The sequence below is a fragment of the Protopterus annectens genome, chromosome 17.part0 (genome assembly GCF_019279795.1).
Source record: "Protopterus annectens isolate FY-2018-M chromosome 17.part0, PAN1.0, whole genome shotgun sequence".
Lineage (NCBI taxonomy): Eukaryota > Metazoa > Chordata > Ceratodontiformes > Protopteridae > Protopterus > Protopterus annectens.
The window spans coordinates 152,582,494-152,606,370 of record NC_056751.1 but is presented as its reverse complement, the minus strand read 5'-3'; the positions used below and the strand labels follow the sequence as shown (position 1 = coordinate 152,606,370).

General features: G+C 42.1%; 1 protein-coding gene across 1 annotated transcript in view; it reads left to right on the top strand.

Annotated features, from left to right (window-relative positions):
- LVRN (laeverin) overlaps positions 1 to 23,877 on the top strand; it is a 1,030,506-nt gene that overhangs the window by 1,000,695 nt on the left and 5,934 nt on the right. The window contains exon 19 of the mRNA XM_044059628.1: positions 1,314 to 1,395. Coding sequence (XP_043915563.1) covers positions 1,314 to 1,395 — 82 coding nt within the window. The remainder of the gene's footprint in view (positions 1 to 1,313; positions 1,396 to 23,877) is intronic.

Genomic DNA, 23,877 nt, shown 5'->3' with positions numbered 1-23,877 from the left:
CAACATCTTATAACAACATAGCCAGATTTGCCACTGATACCCCATTTCGTACGCACCACTGCAAAAATCTCAGACTTCTCGGATGGTTATAACTGCATAATCAGTTTCTTTTTCAGCAACTCATAATCATTCACAAGATCCTGCATCATCCCTCAAATACTCCCATACTCAGAAACCTTATTAGTCCCTATCAAAATCTTTTAACCGTACGATCTGCTAACAGAGTACTTGTCTCTACCCTAAAATCCAATAACAAATCTGGGGACTGCCTATTTACTAACTCGACTGGTGTCCTGTGGAACAAACTTCCAACAGAACTAACATCCCTGACATCCACTCCTCAACTTAAAACCTTCCTAAAATTACAATGGCTATGTCCATGTTCAAATCCTGACTGACACTGTCTCCCTTTTGCTTCTCATTTTTAAGTCTATTGGTACTGGATTCCTCTTGCTTTGATTATTTCCCTTTTTTAACTATTCCTAAAGGATTTTTCTTTAGCTATGTAATAACTCTCTGTGTTATGTTATTCTCTATGACTGTACTTGTAAAAAAATATGTATATTAATTATGTTTAAAGTTTAAGTTGAGTCTTAACAGTCAAAATCCTTTTTAACTATGTTTTCAAAATTTCATTACTGTATTTGGAGCTTTTCTCCCCAGGCCTCTGCTGAAAATGGACATATATCCAGTCGGACTTTCCCGGTCAACAAATGTAAAATAAAATAAAATGAAATTTGATGTAACATGTTTATCTAATGGCTAGAAAGTAGATGATTACCAAATAACTCAACTATACTGAATCTATTCTGATCACTTGTAACTTCTGTTTTACTGCTAGTGTTATGTGCTTGCCTAAATTATTTGTGTTCTGGTGTTTCCTTCCATCTGTTTGTGGTTCCCTCTCACAGGGACTAGAAGTAAAATGAGGAGGCATTTGTGAAAGAAAGGGCAAGGCTGCTTCTGTCAGTTTTTGAGACATGTATGCATGACATCACAAATATCAAAAGTCATCTAGTCCCAGGTAAGTACTTGTCACATGCACATACGCATGTATGCACTTTTGATGTCCTTTCATATAAAATAAAATAAAAATGTGAATTTTCGTGTTCCAAATGTGATATTTTCAGTCAGCTAAATGCCTTAGCAATCTGCCTCCTGTGACATGAAGAATAAAAATGTCAGTTTCATTTTCAAAGTTTGGTAACTTTGGTCAGCTGAGCATCTTTGTGGTCTGTTTCCTTAGCTAGAAGAGGAGACGGTGCTCTATTTCAGTTACTAAGGTCAGTTCTAAAATATTTTATCTTTTGCAGAAAAAACATGACATTGCCTTCACTTGTACATTTGTTGGGAGATATTATGATCACAGCAAGAAGTGATGCTCTGATTCAGGAGGTAAGGGGACCATTGCTCAGTTCCATTGATTTTTTTCTCTCTATAAATGAATGTCACTCTTTCATAATAATTCCTGCTTTTCAAAAGTTGTGATTCTTTTATGTTGTTTATTTTGCTGCTTTAAATGTAAGGATTTGTAGAGCTGAAAACTCTGGGTACTTTTGTGCGCACACACACACACACACACACACACACACACACACACACACATAGTGTGTATGTGTATGTGTGTGTGTGTGTGTGTGTGTGTGTGTGTGTGTGTGTGTGTGTGTGTGTGTGTGTGTGTGTGTGTGTGTGTGTGTGTGTGTGTGTGTGTGTGTGTGTGTGTGTGTGTGTGTGTCACTTCAATTTTTCTTTCTTTGTAAATTTTTGAATGAATAGCTTCCTAAATATGCAGAAAAATGTTTTATTCTATGCATGCAATGACAGCAAACTATACCAGTTTGTTATATTTGTCTTGTACCATATTAACTCCAGCTTCAGTCATAGCTAAAAAAGATCACTAGGCTAACCTGCTTATTTATTTAACAAATAAATAAAATAAAACTTAAATAAAAATGGAGAATATACAGTTTTAGGCAAGGAAGGATGAAGTAGCAAAGACATTAACCTGCTAACCTTTTTAATGCAATGGTAGTTTAACTTTACTTAAGCCACACTCACTAATGTATTTGCACTAATACAGTTAACTATAAAACACAAAATAAATGTGAAAGTAGACATGGTCTGCATAATCTAACTGTTCTACCCATGTCCAAATGAAAAACTGTAGATTATGTTATAAGTATGGTAGTCGGTGTACAACTCTGTCCCCTTTACAACACTGAAATAAATCACCTTCATTTCCTCCACTGTTGTTTACTGCCTGAAGTCTTTGTAAATATGTTGCATGTCTTCCTCACATTACATGTGCTACAACGTTCCTCATCTTTTTATTATTTAAATTACTCTTGGGCATTTTATCCTCAAAGAGCAAAATCATTCTTGATGTCCTTAGAAGGCACAAGCTTCAAAATGTTAGTATTAGAACCTTCTCAATTAATATTTGATGTGATTTTCTCAAAAAAAGTGATGGAAAGACAATTTTACATACAACAGAATGAGTACCTAGACGATCTTGCAACATCAAATTGTGAGGTGAGCATTTGGTTAAATTTTGGATTCAATAAATATGGTTGCTGTGATCAGGATGATAATGTTTCGTCAAGGGGCAGTGTACTCTTGGTTTATCTGTCAGCTGACTGTAATAGAGCAAGAGGATGGAGGATGTTTGACCCTCAGAAATAAAGGTTTCTTTTCCTGCATTGTGGAAAACTATATTGAATACTTTTACTTTACTTGATCCTTTGACATGATTTAAGATTTTTTAAGAATTTTCTTGAAGCCACTATAAAACAATAACTATGTACAGTACAGTACAGCAAATTACTGACCTGACAAGAGTTACTTAAATTTGTTAACGTTCACTGGTATGACAATGTAAATAAAATGCATGGTGAACATAGCTCTCAACTGTACAGAATTTTGCAGAATGTCCAGATTTTTGCCTCAGATTTTTGGTCTGTTCCTCATAAAATTTGTGGTTTGCTGGCAAATTTCTGTTGATTGAAGTCATTAAATAATGACATACATTTCAGTTTCAGATATAGTATCCTTCAGGAAATACAAGCAAACACAAATCCTGTTAATCTAGCAACTTTCAAAGTTTACAAGAGCAATATTTAAAATCTGTCCCTATTTTTAGTCATTTGTCCCCCATTATTTTAGGTTTTGTGCAGATTTCTTGCACTAAGAGTTTGACAAGTATGATGGTGACGTCTAAATATACACTGATGCTATCTGATAACACATATAAAAGCAAGAGAAGGAGATATCAACAAGATTTAAACTCACATTTGTGTTTTTAACTACAACTGGCAGTACACTTCTTAGGGTATCTGTGAAACATAAAACTTTCCTGTGCAATTAATTCCCTGCAACTTCAGGCAAGTAATCGCTATTGACAATATACAATGTCTACCATAACAGGAATTTGTACATGATTCCTGTTCTGGCTAATAAAGCTTACTCCTCCAGTAAATCTGATCTAGCCAGCACTAGCGGCATGGAGAATAAAGCCCTAGCTATGACTCAGGCAACCCAGGTTCAATTAGCAACTCATGCACTTGATGGAGCATCAGGGGAGGATGAGCATAGCCATTATGGGTGGAGAGAAGGGCAAAGCAGGGGCACAAACTGCCTCAATTCCTTGACGGAGGGGCAACATTACAAAAAGCATCATGGGGAGCAGGCCTTGGCTTATCAGGCCATCACTTGGTGGTAGCTTTTTTAAACGAGTGTGCTGGAGTTGACACTGTAAGTGAGAAGGCACAGTGTATCCCCACCTGGGGAGCAGGCCTTGGCTTATCAGGCCATCACTTGGTGGTAGCTTTTTTAAACGAGTGTGCTGGAGTTGACACTGTAAGTGAGAAGGCACAGTATATCCCCACAGTAATGCAGGAACCTCCCACCCATGACGAGAGCTGCGGTTAGGACTACACAAAATGTCATCAGGTGACAGGATACTGGCTGCCGGCATGATGGCTTCCTTGGACAGCTCTCACCATTAGGTATACCATTAGGTATAACTCCAGCGGAGAGACTAACCGAACTCCCTCCCTCCCTCCAGGATGAGTGAGCTGACAGTAGCCACTCACTCCCATCCTCGCATCCCATCCACTCCAGTGTACATTCCATTAGTCAAACACAGGTTGCCTGAGTCACAGGCAGGGCTTCATCGCCAAAGTACAGCTCTAATATAACAATGTTTTAGTCATCACCTCCATGGTGCAGAAGGAAGGAACCCTAAATGTGACTAGGGCAGACCAGTTTTGATGAGTAGAACCGGTGACTAGGGAGTTGCATGGGATGGTAAGGATATAGATGCCTTTTGCTGTCTCACCTGTCTTGGGAGGAGGAAATGGACTCTTTGCTCAAACTATAGCCCCTGGTGAAAAACAGAAACTCTTGTTCTGAGCAAATAAATAAACAAACAAACAGAGGGAATGCTCTAGTAGATCATCTGTAGACAAAGTTCTACCACAGAGTTATACACTGATGTCACTGCATGCTGGGTGTGAAGGTATTGCGTGTAGACCATAAAAACAAAGCCTTCCACTGCTGCAAGGATGGCATTGTGCTCAGCTGTACTGATATCCTTTTCTCTCTTCTCTGCCTGTTCTCCAAATCTTACATCATGAAAGACCATACAGGATGCTCCTACCCATCTCTGGGACCCTGGTCCATCAGCAAGCGAGTCAAGTTCCAGAGAGCTGGTTGTGGCTGGTGGAGGAGGCACTCTCAGATATAGCGGCTGCAAACAGTAGCATACTTCCCATCCTCTTAGTGCAAGAAATCTGGCCAAAGCCAAACATCATGAGGAGACAAAGCCCAAAACAAAGGACACCTTTTAATTATTGTTTTTATAAACTTAGAAAGTTGCTAGAATAACAGGTTTTTTATTAATATGCATTTTCTGAAGTAAATGAAGTCTGAAATTCAAAGGTCTAGCATTATTTAGTAATAAGAAGTTATGTACCTACCATAACGTTCCATGTTAGTTGTCTTCTCTCGCCTTCTTTCTTGCTTGATGGGTTCGGAGCCGATCCTCGGCTCCGACTCGGCACTTGCTAAGCTCGAGAGTCACTTTTACCAGCTCGAGGCAGCCCCATATCCCATGATGCAAGGCGGTAAGTACCCAGATCTCGTTTGATGACAAAGGGCAATAGCACCAAGCATAAAATACTTCCCAAAGGAAGAAAGAAAACTACAGATGGAAGAAGGACCAGGTCTGAATGGTCTTCAGCATAACAGTTTCTTATAACAAGGTCTGTCCAGGCCAGGGGGAAGGAGGGAGGTCAAGAAAGAAGGCGAGAGAAGACAACTAACATGGAACGTTATGGTAGGTACATAACTTCTTAATGTTAAGTTGTCAATCTCGCCTTCATTCTTGCTTGATGGGACCGCGTCCCTAGCACCTCTATCCTGGGTGGCTCAATGGAACAAACTCTTGAGGACTGTAGAGCCAAAACTGGCTCTGTCCCTGGAGGCCAAGTCCAATTTGTAATAGGAAACAAAAGTGTGAGGAGTGGCCCAAGTGGCCGCTGCACAAATAGTGTCTAAAGGAAGTCTAGCTTGAAAGGCTGTAGAAGTAGCTAAGCTCCTAGTTGAATGTGCTTTAGGTTTTGAGCACAGCTGTTTTCCCCTGAGCAGATAAATTTCAGAGATGACCGAAGAAAGCCATCTAGACAAAGTCACTTTAGAAACAGGAAGGCCTTTTTTATTATCCGCATAGGAAACAAAAAGTTGATCAGATTTTCTAAATTTTTTTGTTCTGTCCAAATAATATCTAAGTTGACGATGGACATCAAGATAATGTAGCTTTTGTTCAGCTCTATCTGAATAGTTGGGGAAAAATACAGGGAGATCAATGGATTGATTCAAATTGTTCTTTGAAGCGACCTTAGGCAAAAAGGTTGGGTTAGTTCTCAAAGATACTCTGTCTTTGTGAAAAACCAAATAGGGTCGAACCGAAAGAGCATGAAGTTCAGACACCCTCCTGGCCGATGTAATAGCCACTAGGAATAAAGTTTTCCAAGAAAGATATTTCAGGGAACAAGAAACAGCTGGCTCGAAGGGTAGAAGAATCAAGGATGTCAGCACTAAATTTAGATCCCACTGAGGAGGAGGATTCCTGATTGGAGGCTTTAGTAGGAAAATTCCTTTCAAGAAGGCCCTGCAGAGCCTATGGGACATAATATTATGATCTGCTATACCGACATGAAAATTGGAAATAGCAGCCAATTGAACTCTGACTGTGGAAGAAGAGGAGCCTGCATGAAAAATCTCTGCTAAGAAGTCCAGGACTGCCTGAACAGGGGCAGTAAAAGGATCAATATTCTTGGCCTTAGCCCAATAAGAGAAACGTTTCCATTTGCTTGTATAAATCCTCCTGGTAGAGGATTTTAGCGAAGCTACTATGATGTCTCTAACTGGGTTAGAGATCAAAGGAAGCCTGGCTAAGGAAGGAAGTGGAGCAACCATGCTGTGAGGTTGAGAGAAGGGATTGACCGGTGCAGCTGACCCGATTGGTGAATCAGAAGATCTGGCACTGGGTCCAGATGCCACGGCTGCACCAAAAAGTGATGATGGAGGAACGGAAACCAAACTTTTCGAGGCCAGTAAGGGGCAATGAGAATCAATTTGGCTCTCAAAGCGGTAGCTTTCTGGATAACCTGAGGGATCAGAGGAAATGGAGGGAAGGCATAAAGAAGTCCCTGGGGCCAATCCTGGGTCAGAGCGTCTCTGGGGGGATGGCCTGATGGAGGGAAGAGGCAGAAGAAGTCTGGACATTTGCTGTTTTGGGGAGTAGCAAAAAGATCGCAGCATGGACGACCCCATTCCAGAAAAATCTCTTCCGCTATAGATTGCTTGAGAGACCACTCGTGAGGCATGAGAATAGCTCTGCTCAATCTGTCCGCTACAATGTTGGTTTTCCCAGGGATATGCGTTGCTACCAGAAACCGATGAGAGGAGATCGCCCATTGCCATAGTCTGAGCTTCTCGACACAAGGGGTAGGACTTGGTTCCGCCCTGTTTGTTGATATACCAAACTACAGACATGTTGTCTGTGTGGACTGCAATTGTCCCTACGGGAAGAAAGTCGCTGAGGGCTTGCAACGTTAAAAGCACTGCTCTCATCTCCAGGACATTTATGTGCAGATGGTACTCGAACGGCTGCCACGTCCCATGAACCATCCTGCCCTGATAATGACCCCCCCACCCGATCAGGGAGGCATCCATGGTGACAGTGGCTATCGGGGATGGGGGTACAAAGTACCTGCCTTGGTGAACCTGAGGAGATGTGATCCACCAAGCAAGATGCTCTTTGCATGTCTGTGTCACTAGAATCTGGTGACGCATTGGAAGTTGTTGGTATGACCATTGTGTGAACAGCATCCACTGAAGAAGGCGCATGTAGAATCGAGCCAGGGGAAGAAGAGTAATGGCGCAGCCATGAGACCTAATACCTTTAGAACCATTCTGGCCTGTACTTTCTTGTTGGCCAGAATGATTCTGACATGACTCTGAATGTCTGAAACTCTTTGATCTGTAAGGGTAGCTGACATCCGAACAGTGTTTAAGTTTGCCTATGAAGGTAATAGACTGGCAGGGCGATAAGGATGACTTTTGAAGTTGATCGAGATGCCCAAATGAGAACAAAGGTTTATTGTGTAATCCCTGGCTTGTGTAAGCTGATGCCTGGTGGTGGCTGACAGGAGCCAGTCGTCGAGATCTGAAACACCTGGAATCCTTGGCGTCTCAGGTGAGCCGTGACCACTGCCATGCATTTGGTGAACACTCTGGGGCTGTAGTGAGACCAAAGGGCAGGGCTCTGAACTGGAAATGACTGGACCCCAGCGAAGCGGAGAAATCTCCTGGGCGTCTGTGAATTTTGATGTGATAGTACGCATCCTGAAGATCTATTGAGCACATCCAGTTGTCCTTCTGTAAGAAGGGCAGAATTGACTGAAGAGTGACCATTCGAATCTTGTCTTCCTGACAGACTTGTTGAGTCTGTTGAGATCCAATATTGGTCTCCAGTCTCCCGTCTTTTTGGGGACCAAAAGAACCTTGAGTAGATTCCGGGCTCTGAATGGTCTGTTGTAACTGGCTGAATGGCTCTTTTGCAGTAGTTTTGAGACTTCTAACTCTGCAATTTCCCTTAGACCGGGTGGTACATCTGGAAGGGAATTTGAGGGGAAGGGACTTTCCCCGAAAGGAATTATGTAACCCTTGGATATGATCGACTGTACCCATCTGTCTTGAGTGAGGGAATGCCAGGCTTCTGGGTACAGTGATAATCTTCCCCTGACTGCCTCCAAGGAGGGACAGCCGGGCAACATCTCAGGGATGCTGAAAGGGCTTGTCAGAGAGAGGCTCTCTGTTTCCCTGGTTTTTCGGACCCCTCTGCCTCTAGAGCGTCTGTTGTTGTTACCCCTCTGCCTCTAGGGGTAAACTGACCACGTGAATCCGGCGTGACTCCTTGGGATTTACGGAACCACATTTTCCCACCTTTCTGTCCTTTGGGATAAGGTCTAGAAGGGGTGGAAAAATGGACTCCTACAGCAGAAAGAGTCTTGCCGTCCTGTTCGCACCTGGTCAAAGTTTCCTTCACCTGAGGGCCAAGCAAAGCTGACCCATCAAAGGGAGAATTTGTGAAGGACGCCTTAAAGGGATCCGCAAAATCACATAGCCGCATCCAGGCTTGGCGTCTAAGAGCCACACCTGTACCTGCGGCTCTACTCGCTCCATCAGCAGCATAAGATATTAGCCGCATGGAGGAGTTTGCAATGGAATTAAGGGTTCCTAGCTGTGAAGCAATTTTTTGTTGAGCCCCTGCAACTGTAGGATCCTGTACTACTTCACCCAGCTCCTTAAGGATATCCCTCTGGAGTCTGGTGAAGTGACATAGGTAATTCAGCGAACGCATAGCAAAGGTCGCTGAGGAAAACATCCGCTTACCATACCTATCCATGGTCCTAGAGTCCTTATTAGGAGGATGGACGGGTACGGAAGGATCTGCAAGTTCCTTCTTGGTGGCCGCAGCCACCACCATGGCATCAGCGGGGACACCCTTAGTGAGGAATTGCTTGTCACACGGGGCAGTGATAAATTTTGAAGGCCTCCTAGGGACTGGCTCTACAGAGTCAGGAGCTGCCCACTTCGTGCAATAACCTGCATAAGGGGGTTGAAAGGCGGAGACACCCAGAAGGTGGAGGGCCGAGATCCAAACGCCTCTAGGTATACTGACTCATCCTCAGAGGGATTGTTGGTGGGCCAGTTTCCCTCTGTTTAAGGAGTTCTAGGATGTCTGAGAAGGAGACATCCTCAGAGGGATCTAGGGATCCCTCTGACTCATCAAAGTCAGTATCCAGTGACAGACTCGGGAGTCTACATGGTTCCTCTTACAAGTCCTCTTCCTAGGAGGATCTCCCGAAACATCAGGAGAATCCTCGGAAGAGGGGGAAATTCCCAATGGGGAAACCTGAGGCGGAGGATCTCTGGGTCCTGTAGCAAGAGAAGTGGCAGAGATGTCAACAGGTACTATAGAGGGAGGAGCTACGGGAACCGACTGCTGACTGATACCAGTGGCCAGCACACTCTTCATCACCTCGAATGCTCCCCTCCCAGGCAGGTCCGAGAGAACCCGTTCAAGAACTAGGAACTCCAGGGACCACCGAAGGGAAGTCTCGAGGCAGATGGCGGAGCCGAGCTCACCAAGGCCGAGGCTCCAAGGGGAAGAGCGGGTTCGGACAAGGGTCCGATGCCACTCACCCCCGCGGAGGAGACCATGGAAGCCCGACCACCGAATCCCTCTAAGGAAGGTCTCGAAGAGGAGATAAGAGTAGAGGCTGAAGGAACAGAAGGGGGTATCCGTCCTCCAGCCGTAGCAGTAACCATTCCCGAAGACTCCAACTCCAAGCTCTGGGGTAGAGTTGAAGGAGGAACTGTAATGGGGTGTGGACCAACAGTCGTCTGTTGAGACGGACTATGTAACATTTGGGCCAGTACCTGTGACTTAAGTAATCTGCTGACCACTCTCTCTAGGTCATAGTCTGAAAGTCTGGATGACCTTGAAGATCGGCTCCGATGGCTCCGTTCCGAAAGGAGAGGTGAAGCCGGAGCCGAAAGTATCGGCTCCAAGGAAGGAGACCTCGACCTCTTCCTGGAATGAGCCATCGGAACCGATACTATAGATCCTGTCGGAGCCGAAGACTTATCGGAGCCGACAGGAAGCCTCGATGCATCGGCTCCAGCGGAGCCGATACAGCCACAAAAGTAACGGTGTCGGAGCCGATCGGAGCCGACACCGATGCCTGTGCCACATGGTGGTCGGAACCGATCGGAGCCGACACCGCAGTGGTCGATGCAGAATCGGCACCGATAGCCATCGGTGCCGGAGGCTTTGTTAAGCCAGAATCGGCTCCAGCCGGGGCCGATCTCGACTCGGAACGAGTCGGAGCCGAGGCCGCAGGCTTAGACACAGAAGCCTGGGCCTTGGAAGATTTGGCTGATTTTGATGGGCCCCTAAGTATCAGCTTGTTACGTCTTTCCTGCAGGACCCTCTGGCTGAAGGAATGACAAATAGCACAGGAGTCCTGCAGGTGAAGAGGCCCCAGGCAATACAGGCAAGAAGTGTGACCGTCTGTCAGAGACATCTTCTGACAGCACGAGTCACACTTCTTAAAACCTGAGACCCTCTCCTTTGACATGGTGCTTCACAAAACACACACACACACCAGTCAAAAAATTAAATTAAATAAAATACCAAAAGGTATTCCTATAAAACAAACACACACACCCTAACAGGGAGGGGATGGGATGGGTAAAGTTTGACTAAAAAAAATTAGAAGAGACAGGGATTTTCTGTCAGAAAATCTATATAATTAACTTATAACTAACAATTAAAGGTTTTTTTACAAAAAAGGGGCTTAAATATCAAAAAAGTGAATCACTTACCAGGAGCTGGTAAAAGGAGGACCTCATAAGCGAAGCGGCAAACGAGATCTGGGTACTTACCGCCTTGCATCATGGGATATGGGGCTGCCTCGAGCTGGTAAAAGTGACTCTCGAGCTTAGCAAGTGCCGAGTCGGGGCCGAGGGATCGGCTCCGAACCCATCAAGCAAGAATGAAGGCGAGATTGACAACTTAACATCTTTAGTTATCAATAATTTGCCAGAAAACAACAAAAATATGAGGCAAAGATACAGATTTTCTGCCAAAAGCTGGACAGTTGATAGAGATATGGGCAGCAGTGGTGAAAAATATTTTATAAAAATGTTTTAGTCAACAATAAAAAAAATCTCAAATAATAATATTTCAATACATAAACATCAAGTATATAGGAATATACAGCATAGCAGTCATAGACTCAATGTACATGACAAAAGTACAATCAACCAAAATATTTAATTAACTGTTAGTCATCTTACCAAATAATGGTAGTATAATTGATTATAACAATAGTTGCCATGGTAGTAGATATTTCAGGAGATGTTTTAACAGTAAGGCAACACTAAAAGCATCCCTCTAATAAATAAAGTACATACTGTCCTTGTTTCTTTCTTGTACTTTATTCTACTTTTTATACAGTGAAAAAATTGCTTGTTATAATTACATTTAATTGTTTTAAAGGACTAGACAATTTCACACAAAAGTCACTGTCAGGGCCTTTTGCAGTTTAAACAACTGAATGACTGTCACCTGGTTTTACATGGCAGCCTTTCACACCTACCAGTATGTGAAGGGATGCTGGCACAAGACAAGCACTGTACTACTACTCTTCAGTTCTTCAGAGCCATTGAGGCACGATTAGGAAAAGTGTATCCAGGAATACATTTACAGTTGTGTGTGTGCATATGTAATGTACGGACCTATATATATATATATATATATATATATATATATATATATATATATATGTGTGTGTGTGTGTGTGTATGTGTGTGCACATGTGCAAATTTATAAAATTATATATAAATATATATATATATATATGTCATTTGATTAAATGAACAAAAGTGCTAAACTGTTTAGATTGTTTAATAAAGATACCGGGTGTAAGGACAGAGTGGCATGTTTCATTTATTTATTCATTTGATCGAATACTCATCTGACTGAATCACAAATCACTTAACACACATTTGACTGAATCACAATTGACAGAAAATATTCTACACAACAAATATGCCATAAAAATGTTTTTGCAACTCGTCCACTCCCCCAAGCCCCGACATTCCTGTTACTAACTTCACTCTCACACAAACATGGAGAAAAGAAAAAAATACACGCACAGTGAATCAGTGCTAAAATACAAACATCTACAGAGCTGGGGGTGCAACATGACAGTGGCAGTTGCCAATCCACACATACTCTTCTAGACTCTCTTCCATACTACATCATATGATCAGAAATTACATTTTTGCATTTTTCTGTCAAATGTGATTCAACCAAATGGTTTTCATTCAAATCAAGTTCCACCATTTGTGATTCAGTCAAATGACCATTCAAATGCAAAGATTCATATATATATATACATATATACTTGTAATACTATCTAAGCCTTTCTGTCTTTATTGTAACAGGTAAGTGGCATGTATATTAATGGTGTGTGTGTGTGTGTGTGTGTGTGTGTGTGTGTGTGTGTGTGTGTGTGTGTGTGTGTGTGTGTGTGTGTGTGTGTGTGTGAATGTCTTCAGGTTTGGTTTAGAATAAGGATTGGGGAAGGGGATAGATTTAGTGTAAGAATGAATGCGTGAGTTTTAGGCTTAGGGTAAGGGTTAGGGAAATGTATAGTTTCAGTGGTCTATGTATGTGTGTATTTATCTCCAGTAGCCTCCAGATTATTCAGGGATGCCCCAATTTACAACTTAATATATGCATGCCCACACTCGTATATTTCTGCTAACTGAACTCCATGAACAGGAAAAAGCTGTACAGATACAGAGATAGCTAGATAGATATAGATATAGATATAGATTTTAGATATAGATATATAGAGATATATACACACACATCATTCCTTACCCATACTCTCATCCAGTTTTGCTCCTTCCATGTCGACAAGTAGGTATTCAGTTCTTATGCAATGACTGTTTGACTGTACCCAAAGTGAAACTCAACAGTGTCATGGCTCCAAATATACACATATACATACACAAACACATCTGCATCTCTCTCTCTCTCTATATATAAATATAAATATATATATATATATATATATATATATATATATATACACACACATATATATATATCTGTGTTGTTGGGCTGTGGTTGTTCAATAAACTACCTTCTACCTTTTACTTAATGCTGACTTTGGTATTTATTTATCGAGTGCTGGGATTTTTGTGAACTTTATATATATATATATATATATATATATATATACAGAGCTTTATCTATACCTATCTATTTAAATCTATTTATTTATTTATCTGTAGCTTGGAATGATATATACATATAGATATAGATATTTTTACACAGAAAATGTAACTTAATACAGAGAAGCTATGGTTTCCCAGTCATAAGGATATAGAACACTTTCTGTATGAAAGAAGAAAACACAAAAAGTAAAAACTAATTGTACAGGAATAATTGCCATTGATATTAGCACATGAATTATTAAAATACACTGTTGACAAAACTTCTTATGTAAGATCCATCTCACAGATCACTTTGCATTCTTACTAAAATAAGAAAACACGATTCAAGCTAGTATTGCTTGTTTAAATCATGGTTGATTAACTTAAACAAGAGATAAGCACATTTGCCCTTGACAGAGCTTTGTATAAGTTATATATAAAACCTACTTTTAAGTAACATATCCTTTTGTTTTTTCACCGGTTTTAATATCTCACTGATTTTTTTTTAAGATGGCTGCACAGAGGGTCCAGGTCAGACCTGCTCTGTTCGCCCTCACTTCGCTCAAGCTCACTCTACTCCTCTACCTTACCTCCATTCCCACACACCCCCACATCAATTACATTTATCTCTAACCTCCTCCCTCCCATCCACTTCATGGTCCAACCACCACACACATCCAATTACTAATCTAAACTCTCACAGACTTATCCATTATCCTGTCTCCAACTCCAACAAATTACAACATTACTTCCTAGCCTATAACCTTTTACATACTCTGTACTGCCCCTATGACTGTTGCAGTACTTTCTGCTTCTTTTCTTATCCCACCTTCCTTTTTTTATTATCCTGCTCTTCTCTTTCACTAATACTCCCTCCATTATTAAACTATTACTACTTAGTGCTTCCCCCCTCAATTAAAATGCCACATCTCAAAGATTTTCAAAAACATCTTCATGCTAACCAAACACATCTTAATACTTCTTTCTCCTTATCCACACACTTCCACTACCCCATAGCCCTTCCCCAAAGTAACCAAAATGTAACTATTAACTCTCCTATACTAAAGCAATCAACAAACATTCAAATATCTCCTGGTATCTTCAGCACCACCATCCTAGGGCAACATAATGCTAAAGTACCACCACCCAAAATAACTTATATAAAATCACATTTAGATACCACAAACATATATGTAGTTACATCAGACAATAGCAAACATTGCCAAAAAACTGCTTACAAGTGGAGACATACATCCAAATCCTGGACCCAACATCCTTACTTCATCCAATTCTCAAACATCACATATACTAATATACATCACAAAAAACTGACTTATTGTTTCTAAACTTAAATGTTAGAAGTCTGGTTAATAAAGTTCATGAATTAGAGGCCGTCCTATCACATTATTCCCCAGAAACAGCCATCCTAACAGAGGCCTGGCTTAAACCTCATATCTCAGACAATGAAATTATACCTTCTAGCAGACAGAAATGACAAAAGAGGAGGTGGAGTAGCTATACTTTTCAAAAACAGCCTAACTGTGACACCTCTCACTCTACAACTATCTACCCCTACTAATAGTGACCTACTTCTTGCCAAATTACAAATTAATGCTAACAAGCACATAACTGTAGTAGCCATTTACATCCCACCAGGCAGTAATATTTCCAACACTGAATACATCTATCAACGTATCTCTAGTAACATCACCCAAGTAACTATCATCATGGGTGATCTTAATACTGGCTAGTTTACCTGTAACTCTAACAACCCTAGCAACTAAATTAAACTCTAGGGCTTCTGACAACTTATCCAGTTGCCTACCAGAATAGACAAAAAAATATAAACAGGCAGTCCATTCTTGACTGGGCCCTATCAAACAAACCCTCCCATTATCAAAATTCTGGCTGTTTATCAGACGACATCAGTGCTCATATACCTACCTACCTACTCAGGCAACACATTAACCATACCAAACACATTATATATCATCAAATCCATAATAAAAAACATTTTAAACCATAGGAGCAAATATACACTCTAAAACACTGTAACTGGAGCCCACTGAAGAGTTTACCCTTAGATGCAGCAGTTGAATATTTTAATAATACTTTCCTCAATATACTCAACAGTATGACACTCCCTGGAACAGTTCGTGTGAAAGCAAATTCTGCCCCATGGCTTACTACTGAAACAAAATCCCTCCTTAACCAAAGGGTCAAGGCCTGGATCTCCTGGCATACTAGCAAAACTCTACCTGATCGTATAACTTATCAACAACTCAAGAACAAAGTTAAAAAATAAATCAAGCTAGACAAAAAGTACTATTATACTAAAATGCAAATTAAGTATCAAAATAACCCACAAAATTCAGGGCTACAATCAAAAACATAATCAGTCCTGTACAAACCACAACCCCTCCCCCACCTTACTAAACAACACAGAAACTACCGCTGAACAGTTTAACAAATACTTTACAGAAAGCATTCTTGCACTAACCAGAGATAACCCAAATAACCTACAACTAACAGACTAAATAACAATAATAATACTTCCTTCTCATTTCAACCCATCTCCACCAAAACCATAAAAAAACTCCAAAAAAAATGTAAACCAACTACAACTGCAGCTGATAATTTACCAGCAGAATTCCTAAAAAAAATGCAGCTGAGGCTATATCTAAGCCCATATCAATACTGACTAACAGATAGATTTATGAAAAATACGTCCCTACCATCTGGAAAATTTCTTATATTATCCTCCTACAAAAAGGTGGTAAATCAAATGAACTCATTATTGCCCTATAGCTATCTTATCCCCACTTTCAAAACTCATTTAGAAATGTAAACATTCCCAACTTATGAGATATCTCACATCCAGTAACTTACTTGCCATCTTCCAACATGGATTTAGACCATCCCGTAGTACAACCACTGCTCTACTTAGCTTTACCAACACCATAAACCAATACAGGAATGAGGGAAACATAGTCTAATCAGTTTTCTTGGATATGTCTAAAGCCTTTGACACAGTCTCCCACAACAAACTTCTAACTGCTCTCTCAGACCTAAAGATACAGCCTTCATGGGTCTCACGTTTCCATAGTTACTTAATAGGTCATCAGCAGGAAGTTAAGTGGCAATATGACATCTCCACACTTCTCCCTCTTACCCTTGAGGTCCCAAAGGGATCCATACTTGGCCCTCTTTTCTTTAGTATTTTCACTAATAACCTCAACTCAGCCACCTCACTTGCCACCATTATCCAATATGCAGATGATTCAGCATTAATATGTGCAGCCCCTACCATGCAACAACTGCAGGACAAAACACAACAGGCCATTACAGAAATTGAAACATGGCTGACTAACTCCCAACTTCTTCTTAACCCCCAAAAAAGCAAAAAGTAAAGTTTTGTACCTACCATAAATGTAGATGTCCGATAGGTATGCATCTGCAGTCATAACGTATGGGTTGCCCTGCGTCAGGCAGCCCTCGGTCGGCCGGATTCCAAAGTCTGGGTCTGGCCTCAGCTGATGTCGCACTTCACCCGACGTCATAGCTCCTGGGGTATAAAGGCATCAGCCGACGCCATTTTCCTCAGTGTTTCTTGCCCCAGATGCCAGGTGCCCTCTAGGAAGGCTAAATTTGGATAAATGTAAATTCCAAACAGTAGCAAACAAAATATATATACATATATACATACAAACAAATACACCATAATAGATTCCCCCAGCTAGCTGAAAGAGGGGTAAGCACCCTAGGAATACCACAGAGGGGAAGGAGGGTGGGTAATCCTGACTGCAGATGCATACCTATCGGACATCTACATTTATGGTAGGTACAAAACTGTACTATGTCCTTCAAGGATGCATCTGCAGTCATAACATATGGGTAGAATACCATAGCCAAACTGGGGGAGGAGGCACTAAGATAAAGATGGTGTAGTTAAGATCCCTTGTAAAACTGCAGTTGCAAAGCCTGCTCGGGATCTGGAGTATAAAGGAAGATTGTAATGCTTGGCAAATGTATGCACGGAGCTCCAAGTAGCAGCTTCTAAAATGTCTTTGGTAGCCACTCCTCGTAGGAAAGCTGTAGTGGTGGCTGTAGCCCTTGTGGAGTGAGGCCTGATATTTTCAGGAGTTGTCTTTCCATGAAAAGAGTAACAGAATCGAATGCAATTTCCTATCCATTTTGAAATTGTCTGTTTGGAAATTGCTTTTCCTTGCACTCCTGTTGCATATGCTACCAGAAGCTGGTCAGTTTTTCTGCTGGTCTTAGTTCTGTCCAGGTAGTAGCACAGTTGTCTATGTACATCCAAGGTGTGTAGTAGCTTTCCCCCCCTGTTCTGTGGGTTAGGGAAGAACGTAGGTAAATGAATAGCTTGGTTCAAGGATACCCTGGATACCTCCTTTGGCATGAAAGTAGGATTGGTTCTCAGAGACACTCTATCCTGGTGAAAGATAAGGAAAGGTTGTACTGCCATTAATGCATGTAACTCGGATACCCTTCTTGCTGAAGTGATTGCTAGAAGGAAGGCAGTTTTCCAAGATAAGAACTGTAAGTCTGCTGATGCTGCTGGTTCAAAATGGGGAAGTGTTAATTTTTCCAGCACAAAATTGAGATCCCATTCAGGCAGAGGTGGTTTCCTTGGAGGTTTTACATTTTTGATCCCTCTTAGAAATTGTCTGAGGAGAGGTTGAGAGAAGATAGGAGGATCCATGTTGTACTCTGCTGAAATTGCTGAAGCATGAATCTTTATGGAAGAATAGGACAGGCCATTGTGGAACAGTTCTGCTAAGTATTCTAGGATGTGTGCTAGGTTTGCAATTGTGACATCTGTTCCCTTTGATGCACTCCAAATGAGGAATCTCTTCCATTTGGCTGAGTATGTTTTCCTTGTGGGGGGTCTGCGAGCCTCCAGGATAATGTCCTTGACCCTCTGAGATAAAACAGGTTAGTTTTGTTTTATGCAATTTTCCAGGCAGTTAGTTGCAGCGTTTTCAAGTTTGGATGCAGGGTCTTGTAGTTGTTCTGTGTTAGAAGTAAAGGCCATAGAGGTAGAGGCCATGGGTTCACCCGAGACATGCTTCTCAGTAGTGGGTACCAATGCTGCCTTGGCCAGCCTGGAGCTATCAGAATTACCTTTGGCTGTTCCTCCCTGATCTTCAGTAGAACTTTGTACATCAATGGGAGAGGTGGAAAGGCATAAACTGTCAGGGCCTTCCAGCTGAAAGAAAGGGAGTCCACCCTCCAGGCTTGTGGGTGGTATTCTCTTGAGCAGAATTTCTTCAGTTGGTGGTTGAGTGGGGAGGCAAACAGGTCTATCTCTGGCATTCCCCATTTCTTTGTTATGGTTTTGAAGATATCTGGATGCAGCATCCATTCGTGAGCATCCGTGGTAGTTCTGCTTAATTTGTCTGCTAGTGAATTCTCTTTTCCTGGTATGAATCTGGCCTGCAGTTGAATGTTGAGATTCAGGCCTAGGTTCCACAGTTCCATTGCCATCCGGCATAGAGGGTAGGAATGCGTGCCTCCCTGTTTGTTGATGTACCACATGACTGTGGTATTGTCCGTCCTTATCAGCAGGTGTCCTTGCTGGAGGAATGATTTGAATGCCTCTATTGCATGCTTCACTGCCAGCATCTCCTTTAGATTTATGTGTAGTTTCAGCTGGTCTTGGGACCATAGGCCTTGGATACACTTGTCTTCCATGTGTGCGCCCCAGCCTAGGTCTGAGGCGTCCGTGGTGATGGTCTGCTTTGGTTGTGGTTTGTGAAAAGGCAACCCTCTGTTGGTCTGGCAGGCCTGAGCCCACCACAGGAATTCTTTTTTCAGGCATGGAATGATTGGTATCATGGTTTCTAGACTGTGACTGTGTTGAGACCATACATTTCTTAGGTACCATTGTAATTTTCTCATATGCAGTCTGGCATGTGGGATCAAGATTATGCAGGATGCCATGTAACCCAGGGCCTGCAGGACTTTCCTTGCAGTAAGCTGAGTTTGTCTTGTCAATGCCGTGAAGTAGACTGGAAGTTGTTTTTGTTTTTCTTCTGTGAGAAAAAACATCTGAGTTATTGTGTCCAGTTCTGCACCCAAAAATGTTATCCTTTGGGATGGCACTAGTCTTGACTTCTGTATGTTGACTGTGTATCCCAAGGCTTGCAGCAGTTGTATGACACAGGTCAAATCCTTTATTATTTTTGTCTTGTTGTCCGCTTGTATTAGGCAGTCATCCAGGTATGGGTAGATTTGAATTCCCTGAAGCCTGCAATGTGCAATTACTGATGCCAGGCATTTCGTGAATACTCTGGGCGCAGTAGATAAGCCAAAGGGCAATGCTGAGAATTGATAATGCTCTGATCCTGCAAGAAATCTGAGGTGTCTTCTGCAATCTGGTCATATAGGGACGTGCAGGTATGCCTCCTTGAGATCTAGAGTCACCAGCCAAGACTCCTTGCCCAACATGGGAAGAAGTTACTGTAGGGTCAGCATCTTGAATTTTGGTACAATGAGATATGTGTTCAGTGCGGACAAGTCGAGAATAGGCCTCCATTGAGTTTCTTTTCTTGGTACAAGGAATAGTCTGGAGTAAAATCCTTGGCCTTGTTCCATAGATGGTACCTTTTCTATTGCTCTCATCCTTAGTAAGTTGATGATTTGTTTTAGAGCCTCTGACTTCTGGCTTGGCGGAAGGTTTGGCATTCCTCTCTTCTTTGGTAAAGTGTGGAAGTGAAACCTGTAGCCTTTGTCTATTGTTTGCAAAGTCCATTTGTCTCCTGTAATGCAATGCCAGTTTTTTGAAAATAAAGCTAACTTTCCGCCCAAGGGTGCTTCCTATTGTTCCCTGGTAGGCGGAATCAGAGCCAAGTCATTGTGTCTGTCCTGTGGGAGTGGTTGCAGTCGCAGCTGTGGGGGCACTCCTCTGGTTGTCAGGTTGCCACTGACGGCCCCTGTAGGCACCCCTTGATTGACCTCTGCCTCTTGGGTGTCTATTTCTGCCTCTCTGTGCTCTGGAGGTGTCTGGAAAGGACCAATTCTTTGAAGGCCAATTTCTGCTGAACCTCGGAGGTTGGACCTGCAGAAAATCCTTGACTGTTTGCACAGATTTTGCTTTTTCTTCCACTTTCTTTAGAACCTCCTGTGCAGGGGAGCCAAATAAACTTTGTTTCTCCATAGGGGCATCTAGGAGTTTATACTTAACATGGTCTGGCAAGGATTGCTCTTTTAGCCAGGCATGCCTTCGAATCACTGCTCCAGTCATAGCTGATCTAAATGAAGCCTCCAGTGCATCATAGCCACATTTTAAAAATGATTACTGACCTGCTGAGAATTGTGTACCAACTCCTGAAGGGACTTACGGTCTAAAGGTTCAGGAGAGGAAAGCTTTTTATTCAGCTGATCTAACAAAAATTCCTGGCACTGTATCATGTGAAATTGACAGTTTAAAGCCCTGGCAGAAAGAGTAGCAGATGTATAAACCTTTTTACCCCATCTCTCTAATGCTCTTGATTCTCTTTCAGAGGGTAGGGGTTTTTTTGGCAGAGGCAGCTGCAACACCCTTAGGGCCCTGAGAAATGGTTTCTGGGTCTGCAGCGTGGGCCTTGTACAAGTGGAAGTGAGAATCCGGGACCCTGTAATATTTGTCAGGTTTGGCAGGGGCCGTGGGAGAGAATCAGGGGCTGAACTGGCATCATTGTATGCATCATCAACAACTGATAGTACAGGTGGTATGGCTAAAGGCCTATGCTGTGGTAAGTGTAAAAAAGTCCTTAGCCTTTTCCTAGAATCAGAAAAATCCTGCCCCTGCCATTGGAAATGTTCCCTCATTGAATGTAGAGTTTCCCCAAATGAAAATTCTTCAGGGGGGGAGGCAGAAGGAATGGAGTCTTCTGCATCCGAATCCTCATAAGGTGAGTATGGTCATTCCTGATGGTCTGATAAATCTGATCCATCCGAGGAATAGTCAGAGGAGAGAGGTTCAGGGGGTTCAGTCCTAGGCCTTTTTTCAGGAGGGGGTTGTGAGGCCCTGTCTGGGTGAGGTTGGGATCCCCTGATCAAAGAAATAAGGTCCTCAGCAAGGCTGAGAATCTGAGAACTTGAGGAAGGTCTGTGAGGGGGAGCTTTTGTAGGTAAGGCCTTGGAAAGTTTAGCTGCTTTAGCCCTGGAGAAGGCCTTAATAGACATAGAAGCAGGGGGTCTAGCTGCCCCACGTGCAGGAGTAGAAATGTCCAATGGAATGGTGTCGGACAATTCTAGTGTGCCTGCTTCTTCGGTAGGAATTTCTGTAGCCGACTCAGCCGGGGCCTCTGTGGCCTCGGTTGTCGGAGGCATGCTTGCGGCCGAAGGAAGAACCGAGGACTCGGTTTCAGCCGAAACCGAGACACTCGCGGTAGGCCTAACCGTGGTTTCAGCCGAAACCGCGGGCCGCGAGTGTCGGTCCTTTTCCTTGCGTTTATTAGCTAAATGTGTAGTCGGAGTCTCCGACGGCATTTTATATGCAAAAGCGGGACCAAAAAACTCTTCTGCAAACTCCGACAGACGTCTAAGTGTCCGGCGGTTGAAGGAAGCGCAGGCTAAACAAGCTGATACGTCGTGGTCTGGGCCTAAGCAAGGAAGGCAGTAAGAGTGGAAATCCTTATGAGGTATTTGTTTCCCACAAGTTAAACAATTATTTACTTTGTCTGACATCGGCTGAGGCAAGAAAGAGTCCCCAACGGGGTACTTAGCTTTTTTAGAAGTCTTCGGTAGCTGAAATCTCTGGATCTGACCGACCGGCACTTGCGAACAGCTTCTGCTTCGGGCACCGCGTGGCAAGAAAGACTGAGGAAAATGGCGTCGGCTGATGCCTTTATACCCCAGGAGCTATGACGTCGGGTGAAGTGCGACATCAGCCAAGGCCAGACCCAGACTTTGGAATCCGGCCGACCGAGGGCTGCCTGACGCAGGACAACCCATATGTTATGACTGCAGATGCATCCTTGAAGGACATCTTATGATCTTTCAAGCTACCAGACCACTAGATTCCCCCAGAGTTCCACATCACAGCTAATAACAACACAATAATTACACCTGATCCATCTGCCAAAATACTAGGAGTCACTGTAGACAATAAGCTAAGATTTGGTATATCACAAACAATTTAAAAAGTACACAAAAATGGGCACCGTTTACAGAAACCAAAACTTTTTAAAAGACTTCTTAAGAGCTACCATAGGCAGAAACCACCTACTGGCAACTCTATTATACACTTTACCCATCCTTATCAACCTAAAAAAAAACAGATTTAGATAAACTGAATACATGCTATAACAAAATAGCTACATTTGCTACTGGATCATTACACAGGTCACATCACTGTCTAGCCCTCAAAAAACTCTCCCGGCTTGAACTACCTCAACTTCTTGCATATAACCAATTAATCATAGTCCACAAATTACTGTAGAACCCCCAAAAAACTCCAGCTCTCCAAAGCTTACTACAACCTTACTCCAACACTCAAACTATATGATCATCAAATAAATATTTACTACAAGTCTCTAAAACTTACAACACTGCAGGTGACTCCTTATACTCTTTCTATATCTCAAAAACATGGAACTCCCCCCCCCCCCCATAATATTATTACCACTGACAACACACCAGTTTAAAAAACTACTCAAAAATTATCTGACACTTGACTCTCTTCATGAAACACCCCTGGCTGATCTCCCGTTATCATAAGTACACTCTCCATTAATTATTCAGCCTGTCTCTTGGACAATGATGTTATTTGTAGCATGATTTTTCTTTTTATTCTTAAAATGTGTGATAAATCTAGAATTATTTTCCCTTTACAAAAGTAAATTGATACTCATAGGTTCTATGTTAAGTTCCATATCTGATGTTATATCTACAGTTAAACTTGCTGTATCGACTGTAACTTATGTTATATATATTGTTTGTCATGGTTATTTACTGTTACTAATGTATTTACTGTCACTTTTTGTGCATCTTTTCTCCCCAGGCCTCCACTGAAAATGGGCTCTGCCCAGTTGGACTTTCCTCGTAAACAAATATAAAATAAATAAATAAAATAAATACAGCAATAACAAGCCCCACTGCACCAACTAAATAATGCGTGCAAACCCTAACTCTAACACTAACCCTAACCCTACACTTATACCTTAACTTAAAACAAAAAAAAACTTCCTGTAACACTATCACAAAACAAGACAGTCTCAGACGCAAACACATCAAAACATTGTTATTTTATTTTATTTTGAATTTGTTTACTGGGTTAGAGCACTGATCCCATTGGACCTGTTTGGCATCTGCCCAGCAGCACGGAAACATATGGCAGGACTGCACAATGCAAAAACAACCTCATATACCTGTATAACCCAAACGAGAAATTCAGACGTTTAATACAGAACTGTTTAAAAAATCTGTTCTGTCATAAATAGAGTTTCCTGCACTACGAACAGAAATTCAAGTTAATACTTACCCCTGTCTAGTCTGATACTAAATGGC